Below are 21,331 nucleotides of genomic sequence, written 5' to 3'. Positions count from 1 at the left end.
TTTAACAGCCGTACCAAAAAGTCTTCACCCTTTTTGGCTATTTAAAAGTACACTTCTCTAGAATAATGAATAAAGGTGGAAAGGTGTCATGTTCCTAAAGACAAAAGATCAATTCAGCGTAAACACAAAAACTTTCGACTTCTTCCAAGTCCTTTTCAAGATTACAACAGATAAAAATCAAAGGACGAAGAAAAAATTGAATGAACCAACTCAACTCTGAACAGAGAATTTTATTGTATAAAAACTTGCCTTAACTGACAGGAAACATAGAACTTCTTTGTTATTCCCCTCCCATACGCTATCATTCTGTTTCTTCCCCCCTTCCCTTCCCTCATCCAATCCATGGAGCTATCGAGTGGTTTAAACTTCACTTTATCGGGCTTTTCAGTGGTTTCAGGAACGAAAATCAGGCGCGTGATCCAAAAACTGTTTTTGAGTTTTCTTTAGCAACTTGAACACATCTGTCGCCTTGATAGTGAAGCTTTCATCACGATCATCAAAGAGACTCTAAAGATGCCCTCAGAGAAAATACAAATTAGTGATAAGGTGCATTGAAACGAAACTGCTGTTCAGCCCACTTTTGTTCTCTTTCACGAAGAGAAGACAAATGGAAATAAAACTAAGACACCGGCCATTTTCGATAACGGGGGGGGGGGGGAGGAAGGGTGGTTAAGTCACGATGATGTTTACTTGATCCTCCCATACGGCTCTGTAAGGGGTTAATTTAGGATGCTTGGGCTACAGGGAGTTTTGCATCCTCCAAGGTCTTATGACCCACCCCTCGGCCTCGGCCCTCATTGGCAGTTAATTGGCGATAAGTTTTGTATAGTCCTCCCCTTGCGATTCCCAAATATCCCCCACCCCCCCTGCAGGCGATGAATGAAAAACTACCTATGTTCCATTTACATATCACTGCTTTTTTATATTCCAAGCGCGGTGCAGAGGAAGACCATCGAACCACACGTATCGCAAGATTATCAGAGACATCGACGTGTCGTAACTCTGTGGGAAGGGGTTCCTTCAGGATGTTTTGGTTACAAGGGGTTTTTGCGGCCTCCAAAGTCTTTTGAGAAAAAAGCTAAACCCGGCTCTGATCTAGGGAAATTATGATTATTTCTTAACCCTGTGTAAGACAACGGCTAAGTTCTAGTAAGTATTTTTTGTAGCTTGAAATTAAAATTTTCACTGATTATTCCCTTCCGGATACACGCATATCCTATGCATGTATACAAGAACTTTGAGAAAGGACGTAACGCTGGAGATTTCAATGAAGAAAGAGTTCCCAGTGGCAATTCAGTGGCACCTGAGAGCATACTATTCATTGTAAATGTTCTTGTAGCTCTCTTAAACGTTTCTGTTTTTTTTTCTTTCGCAGCGTTGAAATATGACAAAACTAGGGAGGTGGCTCACGAAAGCAACTTCTCCCTGGCGTAAGTCTAAATTTCTGGCAGAGCTTCAATCCGAATAAAATGAAGCTTTATTTATCACGAGAGAGCATCAAGACAAACCTATATCTCATCATGTAGAATATTTTTGACGAAATTCGTGATTTCTATTGGTCAGTCGGTAAAAATATGTAAGACAGACCTTACGGCGTCAACATTTCTAATAATTCAACGCGAGTGTTAATGACTTTGGTTTTCCATGCACCAGATAGAGTCATCACAATACCGTCAAGCCGCGATAAGATTCTTGAGGTCAAAATCGACAAAGAGATCGAGACGAACATTATAAATTCTCTAAGGCGCCTATGCAAATTTTGTCAAACCAGAATGTTAGGGATGGGTTGTAAAGACATACCAAGACTTTGTAACTGGCGATAGAGACAAGAAATTAAATATTTCCAATGCTCAAAATTAACTAATGGTGGTTTTCAGTTTTAGGTATCTTGTGCACTGTTGCCTACTCATTGAGAATTATGCGCTTTACATTTATGAAAAACAATTCGCTTTATGCCGTGAACCAAGAAGTTTTGTAGCTAAACACTTTAAGAACCTCATCATGCCTTCAAAGTGTATAGATGAGAACGTTTCAATATAAATTATTTTCACTATCAAAACAGAACAAGGCATTCATCTTTTCCAAGTTCCCAATTCCTTGCCCTAATCTGAACAAATCGATCTGTCATCCGAAATAAAAGCGCCTCTCTTGAAATTTTGCGTCAACTTAGGCTAGGCAAGACTACCAATTGACGCCAAGCCGAAATTTTGTGTTCATTAAGACGAAAACTTGAATTTCTAATCAACAAGGCACAAAGCATCGCAGAAGTGCAACACCTGCTCAATTCTAATGAGAACATTTTCCTCTCTGCATTTCTTATTAAAGCCTTAGAATTCTCTCCCAGTTAAACAAATTGAAACGGCAAAGAGGATTAAGTGATACCGCTAGCATCTTAGGTTGCTCCAGGGCAGTAAACAATGGCTAGTCGGTAGTTTGAATAAACTCTCGCAGCATGTTTGGCAACGTCTACGAAGCTCTTTATGTTATTTGTTCAATCATTCAAAGGCAACACTTGCCGGTGTGCTTAGAGCTAAATCCTTGTTTGCTGCTTCACACAATAGCTAGCTAGTCCTGATAAAAACATACTTTTCCGTCTCCAAAATTTTATTTTCTAATTATCAAAATAAGATTTTTTTCGGTCTCCCGCCCAAGAAGAAGGGTCTATAGCTGGCTTTCGAGCAACTCATCCGCAAGTTCCGACTGAATGGTTGTGGAGCTCAGCTTTGAATAATTAAATGGGTTGGAGACCCTTAACGGAGATCCTCCGAATGTCGACCAGTTTCCACCATAAAATTGATATCTTGCTGAATATGTACCCCCGGCATGTTATCTGGTTTGACAATATGGCGCATAAATCTTTTATTAGGAAAATATCACGATATATCTTGATCGATATCACTTGAATTGTTTATCTGCGGACGACAACGCCTTTATTCGCGACTCCAACTTGTTTCAGTCGCTTAATTACAGTTTTTGTTGTCATTGATAAACTCTGTTAGGGTGTGCAGCTTATATTTGAAAAGGCGGGTAAATTTCCGTGTTTTTCCACAAACTGTGCAGCTTTCAAGCAGTCATATTCACGACCCTTGCGGTGATGCAAGAGAAATTGGACTCTTTAAACAATAAGATTTCATTCCTGTCCACCCTCCCAGGGAGCTAAGCGCAATATGTTATATTCGCACCTCCCGATAATCGTGCAAATTTACCATATTAATAAACTACGGAAGTGCGCGAGACAGTTTTGGTATCTTAATAAACTTTCTAAGTTTGAATATTTCCTTTTCAAAAAACGCTTTTTTTTTGCGAAAAATCGAGATGATTTGCCTCTATAGTTATTGAATTCACGTAAAGTGGAAGTCAGCTGCTTCACGGGAAACCAAAGTATTCCCCATGGAAAACTTCTGCGAAAATTTTCAGTTGAGACAACGGAAAAAACTATTCATTCAATCCCGTCAAATGTTTTCTTTTCAACTCAATCGCTCTTTTTTTTTTTTTAACGAAAACAAATATAAAATCAAACAGACAATCGTATTGGTATTGTACATAATTTTTCCAAGGCGAATATATAAAGAGTAACATCCCTGGCGCTTGTTAGAATGAAAATTTTGATCAGCTTTTCTTGTTTTTAAATTGTTTTTTTTTCCTTCCCGGGATTTCGAATCTCATAGAAGATATCTGACGGTAAACACAAACGCAAGTTGCCTTACAAGGGCTTTCATTTTATCATCAATTAATTTTCCTATGCAAAGTTTTGGCGTATTTGACAAACATAATGTTTTCAGCGTATGTGTGCGTTTTCCTCTGTAATGATTCCAAACACGCTCCTAGTCCATTAAGAAGCCAGCGAATTCCTTTTAAGGACATCTTTCAGTGCTCAATATGAACAGCTCCAGAATGATGAAATTTTGCATGCGGCTTCGAAATTGACCAAGCAGTGCCAGCTGCAACGGACGTGAGCGATTACATTATGGAAAAAATTTGGGGTTCTAAGTCAAAATGTGTATTTTCTTTTAGCGAATGACAAGTTACTGTTGACTGGGGCCTGTAAAATTTCTCTGATTTTTCTTTGCATGCTAGAAAAAGCGCGAAGAATCATTTTCTACCAGCGAATTCTTGTGGTTTCTTTGAGAGAAAGCAGGTATTTTTATTTCGGGGTTACATGAATAGGAAGTGACATAATTTTGTAGAAGCAAGATCATAAACACTAAGCTTGTCGGCTCTTTTCAATTTCTTGTGAACTAATGAATCCAGAATACAAATCAATAATTTTATCGCGTCGAATCCAGACAAAAGAGTGGCATCCTCACAAGAAAAGTGATATCCGATGAATGAATCCACATTATACTTTTCAATAATTCATAGAAAACCATTTGAAACAAAGGTGACTCGATAGCATCGGTTTTACATGAAAACTAGTAACCGCGAGATATAAATTTCCAAAGTAAGTAATCGGGAGAGAAGAAGAGCAGCTTTTGTAGAAAATTGGGGTGAAAAACTGATTTTTACTGGTTTCCTAAAGGTAAATTCTATGAAAGGAAATACGGGTACTTGTTGAATGCAAGATCTCATTTTTATTGGCTGTAATGTTTTATTTTATTACATCGTTTCGTTAGCCAATCAGAAGGCGGCACTTCAGGGCCAGGACAAGTCAAAATATTAATCGCGGTTGTCAGGTTTACAGTGGATGGTCGTAAGTTCTCTTAGTGCAGGTGCATTTCGGCCCTCACCAGTTCAGAATAGAATATGAGGCTATTATTTTTGTTTCCTTGGACAGAGTTTTAGCCCTAAACGCATTAGCAAACTGATAGAGAGCCAGTGGGTGCCAAGCGGAAAGGAACAATCGGGCGCCGGCCGAATGTAAGTAACTCCCTGTTCTGCGGTGGCGTTTTTCTGCGCTCGTTTTACTAAGATTGAAAACCGCTTATTTATAAGGTCACGTCGAGGAAACTTAGTCATACACGACGTGAATAATTAAACGATTCTCCTTCTCTTTTTCCAGTTGCGTCGAAACGTTCAATAATGGAGAATGGAATGATGAACGGAGACCACGATCGCTCTCGCTCTCCGTCTCCCGGCCTCGTTCGATCGAACTCACGAAACGCGTCCTCAAAAGAAATTAACCGAACATCATTGCTGAGAAGAAACCAAAGTCTTAGTGCCAAACAAATTCGCTTTTACCGGAATGGAGATCGATTTTTTTGTGGGCTTAAACTGGCTGTATCGCCTGAGCGATATAAAGAATTCGATGCTTTGCTGGCCGAGCTATCAAACAAGCTGGAACTTTCCACAGGGGCCGTGCGCTACATTTTCAACGCTGAAACGGGCCAAATGATCACAGATGTAAACGAACTACAATACGGCGCTAGTTATGTTTGTTCTTCGACTAATGTCTTCAAAGAAGTCGATGCTGGCTATGGAAACATGAAACCGTCGTGGTCGCTCGCTCATCACAAGAAAGAAGCGCCACCAACATCATCATCAGTTCATTTGATCGACGGTACTCGCGATTTCATCAAACCAAAGTTGGTGACAGTAATAAAGAACGGAAAACCCCCACAGAAGAAAGTCACCATGCTTCTAAATGCGAAAACAGCGATTAACCTGGAGCAAGTTTTGGATCATCTGTCCTCCAAGGGAACGCTTGGGAAAGTGGACAAGTTACACACAGTTGACGGTAAACAGGTAAGGGTTTTTCATCTGCCATTTAATTCGCTTGCTTCATTCAAAGCGTCGAGAGGCATTCGTTTTTAGGTTATCATTAATAATTTATCATTGGTTTTGAGCTAGAAGTCTTTGTTCGTGATATTACTTCACCAAAAATGTTTAGAATCCGTTAGGCGGCCCGACGTACTTAGTTTTGTCGAATAGAACAAGAGAGGCATCTGTGAGATTTTTTGCGCGCGTCAGTTGTGTATAAAAGGCTCGTGTCGAAATTTATAAACTTTGATGAGAGGAGGCTATAAAGCCGACTGAGTCGTAGGCAGATATTTGCATCACAGAGTTTATAACGTTTAGAATAGACTTATATTTAGAAGCTATCACGGAAAATTTAGTTAAGGGAAAACGATTTGAATTCAATCTTTTACGCGTGTAAACTTGAAAGCTAGGTTGTGGGTTGAAGCGAAATGAACAAAGTTGTAAATTGCACCCCGTCGTATTGACAGCGTTTCGCCGATCAAGTCTGTTGCTTGTTTCTCTCGATCGCCGTCGTGGTTTAAAGTAAAACGAAAGTATTCTATTCATTGTGTTCAATTTCTTTCACTTTCTTGCGCTTCAATCCCGTGGGTACGATTTGTTCCATTAAATTCAAAGTGCTTACAAACTGAGTCGCTCTCTCGCCACGTGGATCGTTCTTTTCATTATTTATACCCTTAGTGATGGACAATTTTCACACTTCAGTTCATGAGGGTACCGATTTCAGATTGTTGAGCCATTTATCCTTTGCAAATGCTCTCCGCTTTGATGTGGTTTTTGTTGAAATTCTGCGCCATCTCGATTTCTTGTTTGTATTTTTCCGAAATATTTCATGGCTCGCCAAAACAAAATATATTCACGCTTGCTAATCACTCAAAGCCTTTCATTGTTTGATTACAGTTTGTCTGCGGAATATTCTATTGACCCCGGGATTCGAATTTCGTCTGAAACTGAAACTAGTATCAGCTATTTCATTTTACTTTCGTCATTGACTGAAATAATCTATTGGTTTCATTCACACGTTGGTCTCATAATAAATTCTTTGGTGCTACGAGTTCGGATAAATTGGAAGTTCCTTCCTGTTTTTTTTTTTTTTTCTTCTTCTTGAAAGCATCCCTAGCATTTTGTCAGTTTTTGGCCAACCACCTTCTTATCTTCTTAAAAATGTCATATATAATGGCGTAGTTTTACATAATTCGTGTTAGGTAATTACTTCGGAATTCTGTTTGCATTCCCTTATCAAGATGTGTTTTGGTAAATATTGGTTTTTTACTATACCGGTGTAGGGGTGTCCTGTTCTGAAAGAATGAAATGAAGAATAGCATTATATTGTAAATTGAAAAAAAAGAAAGAAATAGCAAGATTGCTATCTACATTTGTGTTTTTCCGTGGAAATCAACTTTCATGACGCACTTCTAAAAAACCTAGAAATTTGAAATTATAAAGGTAAAGAATTGATTTGGATATGCCTCATTAGAATTGACAAGTGGATTTATTGTGTTGGTGTTTATCATTTGTCTCTTAACAAAATTGCGGTGTAACAAGAATGTATAAAAAGATAGGTGAACTTGCCGAAAAAATTGTCGATATGGTTATTATTCTTTTCAAACAGTGCCATTTCAAAAGAATCTGACCATCAAATTGCCCTTGCTTGGCTGTTGACAAAAATGAAATGATTCTGAAAATGAAATTTTGGCCTATTAAAGCAAATTTGTTGTGACTTATTTATCCTCTCGCCCAAGTTCCATTCAATTTTTTTCCTTTTTGTTGAGAAATTTAGTTGCTCATCATGTTAAACTTGTTTATATTCATTGCTTTACTGTGAAGGTATTTATTCTGATATTCAGGTGAAGAAATTGTTTTTGCTTCTGAGTGAAGATGATAGTGATTGATGTTACTTACAGGATGATAATTTTAGAACAAGATATTCAGCTGTTGACCTCTCAGACTTAATGTCTCATGGATTACTCCTAACTAGAAAAGCTCTGAGTTTGGTGGGATTTGGATTAAGCAGATGAAGGCTTTCTTATGTTTCTCAGCTTTAATTTCAAATATAAGGATTAATTTAACTCCAGAGACTATGACAACAATCGAATCTTATTTGAGATGAATGACCTATTAAAAAAAAAAAAAAACTAGGATGAATCAAAGCCTGTGGAAATTAGAAAATTTCCTTATCAGGGATCAATGTATTCAAGTTGCTTTCCTTGGCAGAAACTCAAGTGTGTTTCAGTGAATATAATGGATGGTATAATGAATGATCAGCAGTCCATACAGACACGGTTGTTTGTTTCACTTTATGTTTGGTGAGAACTTCACCTCAAGCTTTTGGTTTATGAACTACTTCCAATTCTCTTGGCTTGCATCCAAACATGTCAAAGATGACCTTGTTTGATTTATTTATATGCACGAGAGGTGTTACATGTAAGCTTGGCTTTCTAGCTCTTTGGTCTAAAGGTTGAAAACAGTGTTTTAGCTGCTATAATTGTTACTGGTAAGAGCATGACGCTTTTGTTTCTGGATTGGTCCTTTTCCTGTCTCACCTAATGATCAGTTATCTTGCCTCTTGTTTTTCTGTTCAGAGATTTAATGGAAGGATTTTTTTTTCCTGCCAGAGTAGTTTTTATCTTTTCTGTACTATAGAGGAGTACACAGATGGTAGACATGCAATTTAGCCTTCTGGGAGCGGTGCCAATTTTTACCCCTGTTATTTCAGAGAGGAAAAGCAGCAGAGATTACCTATGACTTATTCATTGCTTCCATTTATTTTTATGCATCCAATTTCAGTCTGAAACTTTATTATCTGTATAAGTTTTGAGTGCTTTGTTGGAAATGTGTTTTTCTGTTGTTTTTTGTTTTGTTTTTTGTTTTTTTTTTCATGGAAAGCTAATCAACAAATTTGTTATAAGGAGGAAGGGATTTTATATATTTTGTTTTGGTTTTTTTTTTTTTTTTTTTTTTTGCTGTTTGGTCACCAATATCGCAATACTGAGTTTGTTAGCTAGCATCAAAGTGTCTGGAAGTGTTCTGTTAATTTTCACAGTTGTGTGTTGATAATTATTTCCTGTCCTCATCAGACTTGCTTTATATTAAATGGCCGTTGGCTGTCAAAAAAAAAAGAAGAAATGAATTTGAAATGTGATTTTTCAATTTGCTAGCAGCTGTCATCTGCTTAGCAGAATTATTTTTTATGGAATAACAAACATTTATGCATCAATAATGAAAATCCAAATATAAATGAGTGATATTGGTATGTATGCTCTTTATAGGGTAGCAGAATTCTGTTTTCCTGGAAAAAAGAAGAGAGAAGTCCAAAATGCCTTTTAAAAATAACTAATTGGCATGAAAAATAAAATTATTTTTTCTCATTGTAGATTAGAGAACTGAGACATCTGTTTGGTGATGACACAATGTTTGTTGCTTTGCAAAGTAATGAAAAGTTCCCAGACGAAGGATTTGACGTTGATGTTCAAAGTAAGTTCTTTAAAAATTGACATAAATTTGTTAGTGTGGTCGAGTGAAGTCATGTTATCTGAGAAAGGTACAAAGGGAATCTGATAACAGAGGTCAGTAAGGGATTTGATGATGGCTCAAATGTTATGTACTAATGGATGATTTGTTCAATCTCTGAAGAGGTATTTGTGCAGAGAGAGTGTGATATTAAAATTAGAATGTAGAATGGAGTGTAAAATTATGATCGGAAAGTAACAAAAAAAAAAAATACTCTATTGAAGGTGGGGTCATTCCTTGTAGTGAATGTATTTGTAGTGATGTATAATTGTTTGCCTCATGATGTAGTTAGTAATCTATATCAAAGTGACCACATGTTGAGAACAAAAATTATACTTTATTACCAAAAATAACTGCACCACTGAAGTTTTATTTGTAGTAACTAAAAGGCGATGTGCATTTATTATCGTGAGTGTGAGGAATTCTTTAAGTAGACATGTCTTTAACTTGGCTGGAAAGGTCCAAAAAAAAAAAAAACTCAAGGAAGCATTGGCCTCACATTGCATTATTTGATCAGAGGGACTTGTTTAATCTCTGTTCTTGGACAGGACACTCAGCTCTGGCAGTGCTGGTCTCTACCCAGCAGTATATATTTGGATACCAAAACCAAAAAGGGGGAGGGTGGTTCCTTGTGACGGAATAGCATTCCAACCGGGAGTAGACATGGTTATATCCTGTGATTACTTCATGAGGCAGGAATGAGCAGTGGCAGTTATGGGTCGCTTAGTTTTAAATTTTTAACAAGGCCGTCGACTGTTGGCTCTCGTGTAAGCGAGGCAAAAATGAGCAACAATCAGCAATGATGCATGCAACTTGTCTTTTTATTCTCTTAGCACTTGCCGATAATGGCAACTGCACCATATGCACTCTCTTCAATCATCATTGATATCATCACAAAACAGGCTCAAAGCAGGTCAGGAAATAGGAACTGGTTAGAACCCAAATTCTCACCAAAAAATGCACTTGTTTTTGTACTCGCTTATACGATGGCAAACACCTTGCATTTATTTTCCTTGGAGTAGTGATTAAAACGCCTTGGTTTGTTTTAATCCCAGGCTTCCGCCCACGTTGGCGTCATGCACCAGTCACAGAATTTTATTCCTATATTCCTGGCCTGCGACCTGAGCCCCCACCTCCAGAAAAGAAGTTCACAGTTCACTTGCACTGTATCTTAGCAGCATCCATGTCAAATTTAACAACACCAAGGCCAGTACCTGTAAGAACAAGGTCTGTTTCGCCTAGACCTACTTACTCTAGAAAGTTGTACACACCATCTCCAAAACCAACACCAAAGTCATCTGTAAGTTTTGAGGCTTGCAGACCAAAGTCTGCTACTGGGGTTCCATCGGGGTTCTCGCGTAAGCCTCTGACACCTACTCCAGTGAAAGGAAGTGCATCTTTCAGACCAACAAAGAAGCGTACTGGCTCAGATAAGCCAGTTCCTATAAAACCAAAAGCAGGTTCAGACACACCAGTGGCCATAAGAGGAAGGCCAAGAAATGCAGAGAGGCCACCAATGCCTTTTCAGCGAAACCTGTCTCCAGACAGCTCTGATTCTGAAGATGAATCTGGTCGCCATGGGTACTACATTTACATTTACAATGAAAAGATGAACAAGAGTCAGGGGCATAGCGAAGGAAAGCCAACTGCTTCAGTTCGGCCAATGAAGTTTTCCAGGGAAGAGAAAGATACAGATCAGATTGAGCCAAAGGATCCTTCAGTGAAATTGGACCTGAAACCTATGATGTTGAACTTATCACCCGCTGACTCTCTGGAAACAGTCCTGGCCTGATATGCTTCTTAATTTTTCTTTTGAAATTAGAAGACTTCACATGTTATTCCACATTCAAACTGAGTTTGACTTTTTTGGCCAATGTTAGTTATTCCTGACCACTGTCTCACATTTATTTGATTGATGGACACAAGTGCTCGCCTAGCTGTGTCTAGTCTTACAAATATGCTTCATAACTTTGCAAGCACAGGTTTCAATGTGCATCAATCATCAAAATAGGCCAGTCAGAAGAGAAACAAATTACTTATGCGGTTAAAAAGGCAACTCCAGACTGGTATCAATGGTTTTAAGGTATATAATATTATATTTTATGTGGGTATTTCAGTTTTTAATTGATGACGAGTTTTTGCTTTGAATTTAAGCTTTGGAACTTAATCAATTTATTACACAATACTCACCTGTGAGTAGAATTAAAAATACTATTGTAATTAGATATTACAAGTAAGTTAAAAAGGAGATTGTTTAACCAAGGTATCAAGTTTCAATTTTATCATTACAGCAAAGTTACATTATCAACATTATATAACACATGAACTTTATTTGAAACTTTTAGTTATCACATAGTAGACAATTATTTTATCATATATATATATATATAGCCTTTCACTAGAGATGCAGGACATTTTTTGTGTTGCGGTTTGTTTTATTTATTTTTAATTTTGTTTCTTTTATTTATTTGCTTCTTGTCAAAACCTTTTTAGAGACCTTTAGCAGTTCCCTTTACGTTATCAGATAGCGGAGAGATTCACGAGCACAACTTTAATATTTATCAATATTGACCCCACCTATCATCCACATGGATGGGTCAGAAAGCATTTGAAGGAAAAGAAACAAATGCTGTGAAAGCAAGTACGAAATTTGATCCTTTTTGAAGATCTTGATTCAAGAAAGCACACTGATTTTTCTTAAATTGATTATGGTACATTTCAGAAGTGATCCAAACTTTTGTAGTGCTGGGAAAACCAAGCACTCTGAAATTCATACTCTTTATTTAAGAATGCCTGTTTCAACTTTGAAGAATACTCGTATGTGCTTTCTTTGAAAGAAAGGCCATTGCAGTGTTTACCTTAACTAAGGTACATGTATTTACATTTATGTGAAGGTGTGGATGAAACAATTCATTCTCAATTTCTTCCTCATCAGCCTTTACAGTTTGCATGTACTGAAAACCTTGCAAGATGTTTACAAAAGAACCTTATAGGCTGGACATTTATGTGTTTAAAACTTTGAACATTGTTTGTAAAAATGCACTCCACACAATTTCAACCAGTCAGTTGTATTTTTGGCAGTATCATTCGTCAAATCAAATGTTATCCTCTTAGTCAAGGATTGTCTTATTTTTTGCATGAAAATTTACCATCGTTCATATATACTCATTATTATTGATAAATTACTATTTTTGATAACAATATTTTTTCTCAATTGTCATCATATTATCAATATAACTCTCTCTTACTTTTACAACTCATGTCAGTCTCTGAAGTTGTGAAACTCTGCTTGAAACAGACGTGGCTTTTCAAGAATGTAGAGAACCATGTAAAGCCACTAATAGTGTATCAACTGAAATTTTCACTCAACAGTATTTTAAGAGAAAACTAGGTGATGATAACCAAGTTAATTATTTTTGGGAATGTGTTCGTTAAATTTGGATTGCTCTGTTTTTATCTGAAATGTATGGTTGTCCATATGGCTCTCAAGAAAAAGTGTCATGAAAGCTTTGTATAAGGAGTTATCTTCTAATAATTAAGTATCAGTAAAGAAAGTAAATTTTATTAAGCTTGTTATGTAAGTGAAAATTGAGTAAGACAAAATATTGTTAAACTATAAGTTAAAATTACGATCACTTTATATATTATATCTAAATGTGTTATACTATATTTAACTAAGAGAGACAAAATATAAGGGGTTAAGGAATTTAAAGGCATTTATGGTATTTTTAAGTTGAATTAAAAGACATTTGTTCTCTAAATAACAGTAATACATATAATAACAGTTATGGTTTTAAAGGGTTTTCACTAATAGAAGGACATCGAAATATTGAGTAGTTTATAGACAGTTTTTAAATGGATCGTTTTTGTTATTCATTGAGGTTATGTCAATGTTAACTTCAATGTTGAATTGTGAGAGTTTTAGTCTGGAAAAAGGGTTAGGAAAGTTTTAAATTGAAGATTACATATAAAATGTCAAGGAGAGATAGTAATGGGCAAGGTGATAGAATTTTTATGAACCAATAATTTTAGAGTTGAGAACTATTTTTGGAGTCTGTGAAGGTATTCAGAAAATTGGTCAGAAAATGTTTGTAATGGAATGAGAATTGAATAGAAAAGTAAATTGTTATTACTTGGGAAGGGAAATGTTACAGTACATTGTGCTATAATGTTAATGTTTTTTATTATTCAAAGTTTGGTCATGTTACAATCAAGACAAGTTTAGTAATAAAATGAATGTGGTGTTATTTTATTGAAGTTGTTTTTATAAGTGGGTGGTAATTAACAATTTTCATTTGAGTGTTTAAACCAATCAAGAAGAGCACTTTACTTGCCCAACCACAATTTCAAGGAACTGGACTGTTGAAAAAGGTTCCAGATTAAATTGAAGAATCTTGTCAACCTTTCAAGATAAAAAAGCAAAAGAAAAAGTATTGAAGGATTTAAGTGGCCTTTAATGTTAGAGTTCATGCCTGTTTGGGTAGCATGAAGCTGAGCACAGCCACTTTCATGTAACTATTTTTTTAGTGGTGAGGTTAACTTTGTGGCCAAGTAATCCATTACTGCTGATGCCTATGGGTAATGAACAGAAGTGTGTCACCTGGACTTGTACGGGATGCTAGTCTATCACTTCTAATCTACTGCTGAGCACTATCAGGTGTTCCCTTACAGAAGCAGAAAGAGAGTAAATGTTCTTTCTCAAGAACAGTACAGTGATGTGGCCATGTCTTGAACTCAGATTCATTGATCAAGCTAACCCACAGGCCACAGTGTTTCTCGCTTGCTTAAGTGCCATCTTATCCCTTTAGATGCAAGGAGACACTAAACTTTACTTGAATTATTAACACTCAACACAACATTTCCTACACTTTGTTTTTAGGTTATAAGATAACTCCATATAGAGATCTCAAGAGGCCTGCTGGCCTGAAAAGATCATCTTCACTACGAACCCCACGCGGAAGGCGAGACAGTGGCTCTAATGATACTGGTATGTAGTGTGACAGCAGCTCATTGTCTTTTTGTATACTGCGGTGTCAGTACACTGTAAGGAAATAACTTATGAGAATAAAATAAATCATCATGGCTTTAGGAAAAAAATCCTTAAAACTTAAAATTTGAAGAACTGTATGATAGACAATGCAGAGATTTTTAAAAAGATTTGCAATGTGACAACCACTGTTTTGGGCCAATGGTTTCAATGTTTGTGCATGTTTTGACCAAAGATAACTATAAGACAGAAGCATTTTAAATGTTGAGGAATAAAATTCTAAACTGAATGTGCTAGAGATAGGTCTACTAAGTGGAGGAAAAAGAGTCGACACATAAGAAAGTTTAGAAGTGAGTTGGTGGAATATCTCTAAATATTTCAAAATAATGGTATCATGACCAGGATCAATTTGGTGTAGTTGTTATGTTGTAAAACATTAAAGGTAAAGCATGAATTACATTTTTATTTAAAAGGTATAATCATCATCAAATAACATTTGTTATGATAATCTGGTTTTAAAATCTCCTTCCTGGTGCTACAAAGTTGGCAGAGAACCGCCACCCAGTTAACCCAATGGATAGTGCACTGGACTGTTGTTTGGGAGGTCAAGGGTTCGAGCCCTGGCTGGACCAACACTCAAGGTCTTAAAATAATTGAGAAGAATTTGCTACCTTTCTATAACATCAAGAAATATTCTAGTCTTCTCAGATGGGGATGAATAAATGGAGGTCCTGTCTCCTGCAGGGTTGGGAGTAGGAGACGTTAATTTCCCACGCATGAGATTAGTGTGTGGTAGATGTCCTCCTCTGGGGTAGGATGGGTGGGTTTACTGGGCCCGCAGTAAATTGGTGCAAGCTGTTGCGGTGTCCTTGCCTGTTGGCGAATCCAATAAACTAAACTAAACTAAACTAAACAAGAATTTGTAAATGTTAAATGTTTTCAGGCGGTAGCCATACTCCCTCGCGTGATCGCCAGGTGCGACGGTCAGCATCAGGTAAAATTTGACATATGGATAGAGTCCTAAAATTTACAATAATCATGAAATAAACATTCCATTATTTTAAAATGAGGTAAGAAACAAATCTCAATACATGTAGTTCAAAGTATTTAAAACAAGAGAAAAGGAAAATAGTTGATTTATATAATTTCTGCAGTTGTCTTAAACAGTTAATGCCTTGCTTGTAATTGAGAAAATCTGTACAAATTATTATATTTATAAATCTGTCAACTTTAATTTTAAAGCTAGACGTTTTCTTTCATTAACTTTCCACTATTTAAAATGACTTTCTAGATTAAAAAAAGGAAATAGTTTAACCTTGAAGTCCTGATTTTGGAAAGTAGATATACTTTTTTTTGTTTCTGGTTAAAACAATTTGTAACCAAAGCTTATAGTAGCCTGTATGCTATCTTTGCAAAAAACGATGTGTTATATATGATTATTGTCCACTGAGGTATGATTTCAGAAACTGAATCTCAGATATGATGCCAAAAACTAAGACAGTATGTTGCTGTAAATTAAAATATTGATCAGTGCAGTCTCAGGCTGTTGATATGCTTGTATAGTCTCTTCTTGTCGTATAGGACTAGTTTATTTTTAATTCCCATTTAGTCAAGAGTGCTGGTAAGGAAAGAGGAATGAGTCCTGGACCACCTGCTAGGGTAAGAGCAACATTCATGAAATAAATCAGTTCTAGCTTTTCACAAAGCACTCAATTTCTGGTACTGCATTTTTAAAATAATGTGAATTAAGCCTCTAAGTGGTCAGTGTTTTGTGAGAATGAGTATAGCCAAGTGGTACTAGAAAACAAAGTTTAAATAATTAAGCTCCTATGGGAGATATAGAGAAATGAATGTATCTTCTTATGGTCACTGCAGTTAGTTAATTGAGTGGTTACAATATTTTAATCAAGCAGTAACAGTATTTTATATGTTTCTGGTACAGGTGAATGGACACAGCCCAAGAGGTGTGTTGGTTATTTATTTTGTAATAAAACTCCTTCTAAACATGATTGATGTACTGTGTTCCTTCAGTGAAGGTACCTTTTAAAAGTGATGGTGTTCAGAACGAAAAGATAGTCAAGAAAAGACAAATATTGCTGGATGAAACACCAAAATCTTACTGCTAACATACAGAGAAAGTATGGTTATCTCTATATAGAAGGAGTAAATAAGTTTTCTCTATGTGGTGAACAACATTTTCATAATTATGGATTGAAAAATTTTCTTTGAACAGCAACTAGTGCCAAGTCTCCAAATGGATCTTCTGGAAGAAGGGTTAGTCAATTCCCGTTTTGGCTTTCAGTCTTTTACAACTTAAGTAAACATCTTTCAAATAATGTGTTTACTTGTTTATTAATATTTTGTTTAGTAATCCATAAAAGAAGTGATTTTTCCCCACCATGATATATATATATTTACAAGTGAGTGTCATAGTAAAAAAATCACTTGTATGTCTTTTTCTTTTGGCAGACTCCAAACAGTTCTTATGTCCACCCTAATGAGGAACTGTAAGTCTCTTCAAGTGGAAAATTATTTTGGATTTGACTATCCTTCATCTGGTGTAGGACAGATTCATTGCACAGAGTACACTCCTTTGTTAAAATTGTGCCTTTTAATGTATTCTCAAACTTTGAATGACTACATCAGTTAGGTGTGAAAAGTGGGAGCTTTTCAGATTGCTTGTGAGCTCAATCTGTCACATTTTTACCCTTGGAATGGTAAATAAGTCAACTCCCCGTACAATTGAAATACCTTGTTGAGGAGGCAGGTGATGATAATTGATATCATTATCAATCAGAGGGAATTGCCCCCACAGAATACCAAGTTCTCAGCATTAGTTAATAGAGAAATATAGGGGCACATGCTGCAAGAAAGTGTTCTCAGATCGTGGAAGCGAAGGGTTTTAAATTGCTATTTTGGGCCATTTTTGATGTCGTAAAGTGAAAGTCGAGGTGGCTCAATGGTTGGCTTGCAAGAACCTGGATGGGTTGTTTTGACTTAATTTTGAACAAATTGTGACGTGGAGCCTTTAAATGAAGAAGATACAGTTCTCAAACCAGTCAGTACATGCAATACTGTTATCTGGTGATTCACCTTAAGTCAGAGTAAATTTGAGTTGACAATCACCTAATGGCCTCAACTACTTCCAAGCTTTACTTTAAATATATTGATGCAGACACTCTTTAGATAACAAGAAATGATATTTGTTTGAAACAGGTACCCAGCCCATGTCTTTGAGAAGGAATCACCTGATTCAGGTGAGATTTTTTGTGAAACACTTAAAATTTATCCAAGATCATGCCTGTTTTGAGTGAAATACAGACATCCAGAAAGGTTTGAATACTTCAGATTAGAGTCCATACTTTATGATTAGGTGATGAAACTTGAGAAATTTGTTCTGATCACAATTTGACATACTCAGTGAAAGTCAGAATGAAATTATTTGATCCTTCTCCTTGTCTGTATTTTCTAAAAAAAATAAGCTTAAAGCTAAATATGCACCAGTAAACACTAAGTATGATAAACAGTTAAAGCGGTGACTGAAAAAAATAAATCCATTTTAAAGCTTAAGGTTTGCCTGTCACACAATCAAAGCTGCCAGTCTCAGTTAATATTAAATTGTGATTTGTAGGTCTTCACTAAAACTGTAAATATGTTGTTGGAACTCTCTGCAAATTGCAACTTTCTGTCTGAGGTGAAAAATTGTCACCCAGAAATAACAAAGCAGGAAATAGTATAAAGTAATATTTTAAGTCAGCTGTATTGAGATATGAAGAGGAGTAGAATTTTGGCCAATCACATTGGATGGTGTCATGGAATGAAAGGATTGAGAATGATACTTAGAAAACTTTCATACTATACACAGCTTGGAGGAAGGGAGCTCCGAAGAAAGTCATTAGGAAACCTAAAACAAAGGCAAACCCTCCATCAAGTGACAAGTTTTATTCAACTGTATGGCTCAGTGATTATGAATCTGAGCCAGATAAGAAGTTAGAACTAATTGGGACTGGGGGTACAATTGCATTAAGTAGCCGTGCCACCACACCCTACAGTAGTGGGCCCACTTCACCCCTCAGTAGCCAAGCATCTTCTCCATTTAGTAGTCGACCAAACACTCCTTCACTGTTTTCAAAGTTTGAAGATGAAGATTCAGGCTTACATTCAGAAATTGATAAATCATGTGATGAAGCAATCGGGCTGAGGAAGAAACTCCATAGAACGTTAAGTTTACCAGATGCTGAGCTTAATCAGCTTCGTGCAGAAGATCTACAAGATCGTTTCACAACTCTACAATTAGAACAAGAGAACAGAGAATTGAAAAAGCTTACTGTTGAATTACAAGCAGCTTTAGAAAAACTAGAGGAAAGAGTAAACTGTTTACAGAGCATTGAACATGATAGTCTAGATGAAGCTTCCTCACTTGTAGCAACTCATCCTCAGAGAAGTGAAATTTATTTAGATTCAAAAGTTTCTGTTGAAAATTATCATTATGATCACAAGATTTCCCATTCCAATGAACTACCACAAACACTCAGAAAGAGATCAAAAAGTGATGCAGATTTGCTGTTAAAGAGAAAAAATAAACATAAAGATACCACAACCTGTTGTGTAAGCTAGTCAAAGGAAAAGAGTGAAGTCATTCCTAAGCAAATAATTTGAATACTTATTTTTGTAGAAAATTGTCTCTATTTTTAAATGTAACAAAACAGTAGGTGCTTCTGGAATTGAATTGCCAGAGAAAAGATATATAATAGCCTGTCTGTCCTTTTGAAGACTCAAGGATGTAATTTGACTTTCATTTTCCTTTTTTCATCTGGACCAATTTGTAACTGACTAATTTTACTACAATACCTCACAGCTGAACGAATTATGAAACTGCTTTCACCCGAGCACCCATCAATTCCACATTGCTGTGTATTGTTTGACGAGAAGCATGGAGACCAAAGTGAATGGAAGCTTTTCAAGGAATTCCTTTCTGGCACTCAAATACAGTAGAATGCTTGGACTGTTTGTTTATGCTTATTGACAACCAAATATTACAATGTGAAACACTTTGAGGTCTCCATCAAACTGTTAGAGTTTAACATTCAAACATCCAAGTTTATTTTCCAAATAGCTTCTTAACAAACTTGACATTTTAAATGTACAAATTACAGGGTACATATTGGAGAATTTTGATGTCATATTGTCAAATGATTTAAACTAAACTAAAGATTCATTTCAGTGCATGGATTAGTTTAAACTAAGAATTAATTGTTATTAATAGAATAATCTTTGATATTTATAATTGGCATGATTTTGGATGAAGTCTGAATCTTCTCACGACTTTGAAGTGTGAAAATTTAACAATTGCTTGTTTATCATTTAGATTCACCCTTCTTGCTAAACTATAAGAAAGAATTAATATTACACTTTCTCCACTTGCATGAGAAAAGTTGACTTTGAAAAATAATGTAAGTTATATCATGAATGCATAAAATTGAGTTTTAAATTTTAAGTTGGTATTTCATCTGCACAAACCCCAGAACATTTGAAAAAGAAAAGATGAAGAACAAATTAAACTGAAACAAAACTTAAGAAATAACTTTGAACTTAAAGCAACATCAACTTCTCTGTGGTGAGGAATATCTTCTGTGATGGTTACTTTTTGCAATGTTCCTTGAGATTGAGAGTACATTGTACAAGGCCCTCTATGAGTTTAAAGGCTGATAGTTTCTAAAGAAACTGTTTGGGGCTGCATCGGTGGGGGTAACGAAATAATTTGGATATATCAACAAAGTTGAAATGGTAAATTGGCCACCGTTGCGATTATAAAAGCTGACGTTTCGAGCGTTAGCCCTTCGTCGGCTGACAAACTCAATGAGTTTGTCAGCCTATGGATCATTGGAAAAGATTGCTTTTCATAAAAGATCTCACTAAGATGAAGCACAGGAATGAGTCATTGAAATAATTTAACACAAGTTAAGTATGCCACCTGAAAATCTCAGTCTAATCTGGAACTGATGTTAAATTGCACAAATACCCATAGAGAGTCTTAATGCTTGATCCAAACATGTAAAGCACAGCATACACTCAGAGTTAACCTTCCTTGAATTTTTGTGATATAATTTTTCAAAGAGCATATTAAACTTTCAACTAAAGTGAAAAACCAAGCTAAAATCAATAACCTGATAAACTTAAATGGTATTGTAAAATGTTTTTTCCCCAGAGGTTCTGTTCTGTATATTCAAGCTGTAAATATCAACTTTATTTTACGAATAAAATATATATATCCCAACCAAATAAGTTTGTTTTTTTTAGATTTATTATTTGGGAAATTTCCCTTTAGGCAGCTTCAGTACAAAAGAGATATGTTTTTTCTGTGTGACAGGCCAACTTAATCTTTAAAATGGTAACATTTTAAACACTAAATTAAATGTTATACTTGATCATTGTGTTAACTAATAACTTTGAGTTGTTCATCATTGTCAAAATGTATACTGTTTATTTTCCTTCATTGACTAAATTATTGTCAGTCATGGTCAATCGTTTGAGTTACTATTATATTTAAAACCAGTAATACTGATTAATGTGATTCACTGGTCTTTGATTCAAACAAATCCTTATGCTGATAGATCTGTTCCAAATGGCATGAAGGTTCTCAGAATGTGAATACTAAGAAAAAAGTTGTGTTTGTCACACACTAAAAGCATAAACTTGTCTGCAAAAGCTGCTTCAGGTGACAGAGGCAGAGATGACACAGTTGAATGAAAACTTTTCTCTGCTCATTATGGCCTGGGTTTGATTCCCAGATCTGAATTTGCATGTGGGTCAAGTTTCATATGCTTCCTTGTCTTTTGTCTTTCTTCATCCCAAAGTGAATCTTCTTCATGTTCTATTTCCTTCCCTAACTGTCTGTTAGTTTATACTTTCTGTGATGATGAATCATGATTCTGCTGTCATTTTTCTGAGAAAATTTCACAGGGTGTTTGAGTTATGAGAATATTTAATTGCTTCTATATTTACATTTCAATTTGCAAGGAGCTCCCCTCTGTCTAAAGATGAAACAATAGCGAATTATTGTTGGGCCAGTTTTAAATCACGGAAATCGTAAATTAAAATTGGATGACAGTTTTTTTGTTTAATTTGTAAGCTATTTTT

General features: G+C 35.9%; 1 protein-coding gene across 5 annotated transcripts in view; it reads left to right on the top strand.

Moving 5' to 3' along the window:
- The first annotated feature begins 4,624 nt into the window (after window positions 1-4,624).
- LOC111338986 (serine/threonine-protein kinase DCLK1) overlaps window positions 4,625-21,331 on the top strand; it is a 31,818-nt gene continuing 15,111 nt past the window's right edge. For 3 of the 5 annotated variants that reach the window (XM_022945562.2, XM_088733757.1, XM_022945559.2), the window contains exons 1-10: window positions 4,625-4,857; window positions 5,000-5,682; window positions 9,069-9,168; window positions 14,084-14,191; window positions 15,135-15,185; window positions 15,801-15,850; window positions 16,134-16,155; window positions 16,425-16,465; window positions 16,661-16,698; window positions 17,408-17,448. In XM_022945562.2, coding sequence (XP_022801297.2) covers window positions 5,020-5,682; window positions 9,069-9,168; window positions 14,084-14,191; window positions 15,135-15,185; window positions 15,801-15,850; window positions 16,134-16,155; window positions 16,425-16,465; window positions 16,661-16,698; window positions 17,408-17,448 — 1,114 coding nt within the window. In that variant the 5' untranslated portion in view covers window positions 4,625-4,857; window positions 5,000-5,019. The remainder of the gene's footprint in view (window positions 4,858-4,999; window positions 5,683-9,068; window positions 9,169-14,083; window positions 14,192-15,134; window positions 15,186-15,800; window positions 15,851-16,133; window positions 16,156-16,424; window positions 16,466-16,660; window positions 16,699-17,407; window positions 17,449-21,331) is intronic. The other 2 variants (XM_022945560.2, XM_088733758.1) reach the window with 2 other exon arrangements.

Source organism: Stylophora pistillata, chromosome 9, assembly GCF_964205215.1.
Source record: "Stylophora pistillata chromosome 9, jaStyPist1.2, whole genome shotgun sequence".
NCBI lineage: Eukaryota > Metazoa > Cnidaria > Anthozoa > Scleractinia > Pocilloporidae > Stylophora > Stylophora pistillata.
The sequence above is the reverse complement of the archived record's forward strand: the minus strand, read 5'-3'. Positions and strand labels throughout refer to the sequence as shown.